Source organism: Pterocles gutturalis, unplaced genomic scaffold (assembly GCF_000699245.1).
Source record: "Pterocles gutturalis isolate BGI_N339 unplaced genomic scaffold, ASM69924v1 scaffold44991, whole genome shotgun sequence".
Classification (NCBI taxonomy): Eukaryota; Metazoa; Chordata; class Aves; order Pterocliformes; family Pteroclidae; genus Pterocles; species Pterocles gutturalis.
Window position 1 is genome coordinate 3,678 of NW_010107078.1, and position 7,828 is coordinate 11,505.

Sequence of the window (7,828 nt, forward strand, 5' to 3'; positions counted from 1 at the left end):
TACTTGTTTCCAGCTTAAAACAAATGCAGCTTCTTTCAAATTTTGGACCATTCAAAAACCTTGATGTCTGTCTTATTTTACAGTAAAATGAAAGGCTCTGACAATCAAGAGAAGCTGGTTTACCAAATTATAGAAGATGCAGGCAACAAAGGTAGTTTAAATAAATTATAATTGTGAATGGTACTACTTCTGCTTACTTGTGGAAATGTTCCTGTCCAAACTTTAAAATGCTTGTTCACACAATACAAATATGAAATCTAGAGTCCCCTTACCAGATCTGCACCTAATGTTCCATGTGTCCACTTTTTAAAAACAAAAGAGAAGATGACACATTTTTCTGTTAAGACAACAACCTGTCCTGGTTGAGTTTTGGGGGAGCTCTTTCAGCACATTTGGAACATGAATTAAGAGTTGTCTATGGGATAAGCTGAGGAACACGCAGAACACTCACTGCTTAAAAGAAAATGTAGTATCAATGTCAGATCTCACAGGTGTACTGCCAGCAGAAACCACTAGTAGCTAGGCTTTTCAGCAGTCGTTGCACACTATGGTTGAGAGATGGCGGGTAGAACTGTCATGTTTCTGTTGAAGAAAACACTAGTTACCTAAAAGTGCAAGAACGCTTCTGTGAGGTATTCATGTTGGCAGTGAAATGGGGTCCTCTTGTAAGAGCTCACGGAGGAGAGGTAAAGGGCAGAAGGACAGTGTGGTGGTTGTGGTATGCATTTCTTGGTTTTGTCAGTTGTGGGTTTTTTTGTTCCATCCCCTTCTGTCCCTTCCCTCCCTTTTGCCAGTGGCAGGATACATCCTACGGTTGGCAAGCAGGTCAAGCGATGTTGCAATGTGACTTTTAGTTTATGAGTATGTACAGAAACAAATGGTTTATTCTATTAATTTCTGTTCACTTCTCTGATTTTAAACAGGTATTTGGAGTAGGGACATTAGATACAAAAGTAATTTGCCTTTAACAGAGATCAACAAGATCCTGAAAAACTTGGAAAGCAAGAAACTAATTAAAGCAGTTAAATCTGTGGCAGTGAGTATTTTGTAACTTTTATTTAACAATTTCAAACATTTGCTGCATGCTGTGTATGTTTGAACGGAGGACTGGGAGCAGAGAAACCTCATTCTGCCTCCAGCTTTCTCACTACCTATGCACCAGCGTTTGGCTCTCTGCCTTTAGTACGCAGGTTTGAGGCGCAACAGATGCGAGCAGCTAGAATGTAAAATAATCCACATACTACAAACAAACTGATTAATGATCTAATAAACACATCATTATTAATACACAGTTCTATCACTCTTCCCACCACTACCATTTACACATCATTGCAATCAAATTGCAGCTGTAGTTCTCTTGATTCTTTATTGCACACAACTGTTGTTATAGTTCTGTTACCCTTCAGAAACCTTTTGCAGTGCTTACTACTGATTTGCAGTCCTGTCCCCATTTTCTCCGTGTTTCCATACCTGATCTTAAAAACATAAACCTAGGGAAGAGCCTGATGGGTCCACAAGTCAGCTTCTTTGCTGTCTGTATGCATCCACACTCCTGCTGTCTATGGAACATGCCCTCAAGTTTTCTGATTTTTATACCTTATTCTCCTTTTGTGTTTCTTAACTCTCTTTTTTACCACTCTGTTGTTCTTTCTACACTCAGTCTCCACTGAAATAAGCAGCCTGGCTGTAGTTACTTTTTCTCCATTGGTCCCAGTTTTACTGTACCAGAATTTGGTATTTCAGTTCCTTTAGTAATCTCAGCCTTTTATATGGGACTGGTGATATGGTTACCTAGCTGCAAATGACCTTGCAAGGTTCCTTTCCCCTGGAGATCCTGAAGCTCCCTCCAGTTACCTGGTTCATACTGGATTTGTATTGTTTACTTTAAACAATTTCTAAGACATTTGATTCTGTTTTAGTCTTGGTTCCTCTACTTTGTTCCAGTTACTCGACTACTTATGTGCAGACAGTCCACACATCAGAGCAGGCTCATGCTTTTCCTCGCCCTGTTACAATGCTCATGCAGCATCCTGCTCTCCCTTACCTGCTCAGTTACAAGCCATTAGTATTAGCATGTGCTTTTGACACACTTCTGGTTTCCAGCAGAGATTCTGTCTTGTCGCAGGGCCTGGTACAAGAGGAAGACGGCTTGTTTGTGAACTCTTGGAAGTTTTAAGTTGTATGCCATTTTTGTGTGCCAGTCTCACCTGCACCGTGGCAAGCATTATTTGGAGGGGCAGAGGGGGAGTGAGAGGCAAAGGTAACTTCCTAACTAAAAATAAAATAAAGAAGTTGAACATAGAGAAGCAGTAGCTTTTTCATGTTCTTGTGAGAGATGCTGGCTTCATTTGTCACACAGAGGACATAACACTGCTGAGATTCTGGTTGCCGAGTAGCCCTTTGGATGACCGTTGTCCTTCAGCTGAGGGCTAACGCCAGGGCTGAAGCAGCATTCCCGTTTGTGCTGTCTGGGTGTGGCAGTGAGGAGCAGGCTCCCAAGGGATAACTTTACCTGCAGGGTTTAAGCGTTTAAGGGTCCTCCTGTCATCAGTGCATGGGTTGAATCCTGCAGGAAGTGCTGAAAGCTTCTCTGTTAAGTTTGTCTTTGCTGTCTTCTGAAGACACTGTCCTGCCCTCCTTTGGCTGTGGAGGGGGATTAGAGTCAATAGGCTAAAATTAAACTTTGAGATCTTCTTCAGTGAGGTTTGTGTTGTGTGCACATTGTTAGTAGGATTGCCTCTTCTAACAATATGTTATGAAATGATTAGGAATCTAAATGTATTTATCTTTTTCTCCATGTTAACTGAAGGTCAAACACGTTAAGGATAGCTTGAGTCGGCTGGATTGCTGTGCTGTAGGTTTTAGGACCTTTATCTCTTCTGCAGAGATCTCTTAAATCTTCATTTCTTAAGGGAGGATTTCAGCTGTTAAGAGCTGTGCACTTTTCTCCAACAGGCATCCAAGAAGAAGGTGTACATGCTGTATAACCTGCAGCCTGACCGGTCAGTGACTGGTGGGGCTTGGTACAGTGACCAAGACTTTGAGTCTGAATTTGTGGAGGTGTTAAATCAACAGTGTTTTAAATTTCTACAAAGTAAGGTGAGTGCCACTATTAAAGTCACCTTACATTTGTTTTGTACAAGTAATTATTTTCTTTATAAAAGCAGTGACAGGCAAGGCTCAAGTTTTCCATGGTGTTTTTGTAAGTGTTTGCCATTGTTCCAACTGGATCAGCAAATCTGTACTGGACGATTCTTTTTGTCACGGCACGTGTGATGGTATTGCATTTTAATAATGCATATTTTCACACCCTGTACAGGAGCAAAGCCTTCTGTCTCCAGGGTCCAATGGCAAGGTAGGCAGCAAAGAACACAGGACCAAAAAATCTAGCAAAATTCACTGTGTTCCCTGCAGAGCTCCTAATTTCTGAGACGGTAGAAGACAGTAGTCAGTCAGCTCTGCCTAGAAGACCATTTTCTCTGGTATAACTGCAGGAGAAGCCTGTTCTCTGTTAAATAAGTCCTATGCAGATTGCAGCATTTCTATGTTCCATTAAAATATATTTTAACTGGCACTAGGTACAGCAGAAACTTTTTTTGTCAACAAAATGCCAAATGCTGATATTCTTTCATGTTAATCTAAATCATTCCCTAGATTTCTCTGCCCTGGTGAGACCGCATCTGGAATATTGTGTCCAGTGCTGGGCCCCTCAGTTCCAGAGGGACAGGGAACTGCTGGAGAGAGTCCAGTGCAGAGCCACAAAGATGATGAAGGGAATGGAGCATCTCCCTGCTGAGGAAAGGCTGAGGGAGCTGGGTCTCTTTAGTTTGGAAAAGAGGAGACTGAGGGGTGACCTGATTAATGTTTATAAATACGTGAAGGGTGAGTGTCAGGAGGATGGAGCCAGGCTCTTCTCTGTGACATGTATTGATAGGACAAGGGGCAATGGGTTCAAGCTGGAACATAGGAGGTTCCACTTGAATATGAGGAAAAACTTCTTTACAGTGAGGGTGACGGAGCACTGGAACAGGCTGCCCAGAGAGGTTGTGGAGTCTCCTTCTCTGGAGACATTCAAAGCCTGCCTGGATGCGTTCCTGTGTGATCTGATCTGGGTGTCCTGCTCCGGCAGGGGGATTGGACTAGATGATCTTTCGAGGTCCCTTCCAATCTCTAACATTCTGTGATTCTGTGATTTTGTGTCGTATTTAGTGTAAGATTGTGTTTGGTTGTGTACTGCATTGTCTCATGTATGTCAGTCTTAAGGACGCAGCTTTAACTGCTAAGTAAAAAGCATTTCCCAGAAGTGGTTCGGAAATCAACTTTTATTCTTCAGTCTGCCTGAAACTGAACCATGAAGGACGCTCATGGGAATGAGTACTGACTGTAACTCGTCCTTGCTTTTTCTCAGGCAGAGGCAGCTCGAGAGAGCAAACAGAACCCCATGATACAGAGGAACAGCTCATTTGCCTCATCCCATGAGGTGTGGAAATACATCTGTGAACTGGGGATCAGTAAGGTCAGAACAGCTTCATCCTACTGCTGTCAAAATTGTCCGTGCATGGCTAGCTATAGGAGTTGGGTCCTGCAAACTTGGTGAGGGTCTGATAAGTGCTTCAGTACCCTAGAGTTACTGTAGTGGAGGTGGGCCTTGCTGCTTTATTGCGTTTTGAGGAAGATCATTGAGACTGCATGGGTTTTGAGGATAGTTTGTACATGTGGGTTTTCAAAGATGTATGAAAGATTTAGGATTCACATCCTTATTGATGGGAGTGAAACTTACTTGGAGTAAATTTTCCTTTAACAATCTCAACTGGTTTATATTTTATAATTTCTCTCAAGTTTGCCTATGCACTTCAAGCAGTTTTAGGGGATGGAAAAAAAAGAGGAGGAAAAAGCCCCCACAATTATTGGTCACCATCAACAGGTATATCTTCAGCAGTCTTGTCGTCTTCTTTCACGATTGTTTTCTTGTAAAACTGGAAGTCTGTCATGCTAGGATGGTGTAGATACTTGAGGTGCATCAGGAAGTTCTTTTTGGTACGCCAAGGCTAGTGTAATTTAAAGGTAGGAGGTATTGGTATTTGCTTTTGTTTTTGTATCTATGCAACCCCATAAAGTGCCCAGCGAGTGCGGTGCCTTTATCTGGGCTGGGTTAGAACTCTAAGGATTTACACTCATGGTGTTTCCTTGTTTCCTTCTTGCAGGACTTACTGGCATGTGTCTTTCCTAATATTTATTTTACAAATTGTTTCTTAGGTGGAGCTGTCGATGGAAGATATTGAAACCATTTTAAATACGCTAATATATGATGGAAAAGTAGAGATGACAATTATTGCTGCAAAGGAAGGGACGGTAGGCAGTGTGGATGGACAGATGAAGTTGTACAGAGCTGTTAATCCTCTCATACAACCCACTGGATTGGTCAGGACACCCTGTGGACTCTGCCCTGTAAGGAACTACTTCTGTATATGAATGAAATGCATGTGGGTGCGTGCCAGGTTTTGAATACAATCCTGCATGTGGCCAGCTGGCGCATGGCAACATGGCACCCCTGAGTGATCCTTGTGGCTTTCTAAGCCCCCTGCTCTTATGAGTGTTACCCGTGGTGCCTTAGTGATGGCGCAAGAGGCGGGTTCTCTAGTTTAGGCCAGGGTGTTTCCCGCTTGTATGCTGTCCCTTTACTGTACTGGATGTGAACAGGTGCTGTTAAGTGTAGCCCATTCCAAATTGTATTACATTTTCTGATCCCAAGTTTGCCTATCTGTGTTTCTTAACAAGCTAGCTTATTTCTGTCAAGCTTTTGGTCTCTCCTGCTTGGATTGTAGACTGGTATGTGGGTAAAACTTGCCAGTGTGTCCATTTGCATCATTTACTGCAGTGGGTCTGTTTTGCTTTGTTGTGCTCGTGTTGCTCTTCCTCAGAGCTGCTGTTGGACTTCCTAGATTTTGGCCTCTGTTAGACTGCCGCTTTTCTACTGCAGAAGGAGCAGAAAACACACAAGTGTTTTACTTTCAGTTAGATCATGCTTGCTGTATGTGATTACTCTACTGTCACAAGGCTTTCTTTTGCAGGTTTTTGATGACTGCCATGAAGGTGGTGAGATTTCTCCATCAAACTGCATGTATATGACAGAGTGGCTGGAGTTTTAGAGTGAAAGAAAACTGTAAACTGGATTTGTGCTTCACAGTCAAGGTGACAAAGCAGCTTGCTTTTTTAAAAGTGGAGTTCTAAATTTGTGAGCAACTTCAGGACATGGAGTAACTTTATTTTTAATGAAACAGAAAGCAGCAACATATCCGTTGCATGAGCAGTCCTTTGAGTGGACTGGAAATCGAGTCAGCACTGAAGATCAAGGCTGAAGTGGAAATGTGGATCCATTCCTGTACCAAAAATTGGTTGTGGGACTTGAAAAGTGCCATAGAACAGCTGGGTGGTAATGCGTCACTTCCAAGGATTGTGTCAAGTACTCCACAGTCGCTTATTCTGAATGAGAGAAAAAAAGACATTAGCTGATCAGAAAAACTTGCTAATGTGTTGCCAAGAATGAGATCCCAAACTTTGCTTTCAGACTAATGCTGCTGGTGGAATTAAGTCCATTACTTAAGTCCTAAAGCTGACACTTTTTTCCCATGATAACTACTGTCTGATTGAAGACTAAGAATCTGATGTGGGAGGGATCCTAAATATGTCAAACAGAACTCTGATCCTTTATGATATTTCTTACCGGCTAATCTATCAGTAAACCCCTTTTCTCTTGTGCATTTGTGCTTCATTTCCTCTGTTGCTGCCGTCGCCTGCTGATGCATCTGTTGTACTTATTCCTGACAGCTACGGGATTATGATCAAATCTGTGTTGGTGTGTTCTGGCAGCTGCATCACGTACATGGATGTGTCTGCTGAAATTTTGAGTATTCTGGGAAGGTGTGTTTTCCAGAAGTGAAAGAGAGTTCCTCTGGCCTGATGGTACAGGGAAAATTTTTATAGATTATCTGAGTACCCTCAGGGTTGAAAAAGATGCCAGTGACAGTTGTTTGTACATAAACATGGCTCCTGGCCTTGGTTTGTGGTCCTGGAAAGGCATGATAGCAGCATATAATAAAGCACAATCTTCTCTTCCTGTGATGTGGAACTACTCTGTGTTTCTCCCAAGTGTGGCCTCTGGCTCCTTCTCTTTGTGACTCTGGACTGCTGAATTGGCAATAGCATACAGACTGTGGTGTTGTCGTAAGCCTCGTGCCCAGGGTTTGCTAAGCCACGGACCTCTTGAGAGAGCTGTGTCTAGTTTCCTCTGGCTGTTGTCCATCTGTAAGTATTACAGAGGTGATACTGCCTTTGGAAAATGTAGGTTCAAATCCCCCCTTTGGAAGCAAACAGATTTTTGTACCAACTAAGTTATGCTGATTAGTTACTGCACTTCTTCCTTAATCAAGCATTCTCTAGGTAAAAAAGTCAGCTTCTTTTTAATAAATGAGAATATTGGGCATATATGGCACAGCCAGCTCTCCCACCATCCAGATAACAGCAGGCTGTGGTGGAATACTAGCAGGCAGGGCAGTCCAGGCACATGAGCAGTCTGGTCCCAGTACAACCTGCTACCTGGGGCTTCATCTTGCTGCAGCCAGGCTGGATCTCTACACAACTACTCGGTTATCTTTGTGATAGCCTCCTAGCACTGAGAAACAATTAGCAGGCCAAGCACAGCACTGAACATGTTGCATCTAGCTATTTATTGCCTGTCTGAAAATCCTCGACAGCGCTGGGAGGGCAATGGTCGAGCACCTCTACAACGGAGTTACCAGCGTGCCAGTTAATCTGACCATGAGCAGTA

General features: G+C 42.9%; 1 protein-coding gene across 1 annotated transcript in view; it reads left to right on the forward strand.

Annotated features, from left to right (window-relative positions):
• The window catches only part of POLR3F (polymerase (RNA) III (DNA directed) polypeptide F, 39 kDa), a 9,807-nt gene extending 3,178 nt beyond the window's left edge, over positions 1-6,629 (forward strand). Inside the window, exons 3-8 of the mRNA XM_010087978.1 lie at positions 84-151; positions 924-1,036; positions 2,956-3,099; positions 4,409-4,516; positions 5,257-5,448; positions 6,072-6,629. Of these exons, the coding sequence (XP_010086280.1) occupies positions 84-151; positions 924-1,036; positions 2,956-3,099; positions 4,409-4,516; positions 5,257-5,448; positions 6,072-6,149 (703 nt within the window). The 3' untranslated portion in view covers positions 6,150-6,629. The remainder of the gene's footprint in view (positions 1-83; positions 152-923; positions 1,037-2,955; positions 3,100-4,408; positions 4,517-5,256; positions 5,449-6,071) is intronic.
• Positions 6,630-7,828: the final 1,199 nt, after the last annotated feature.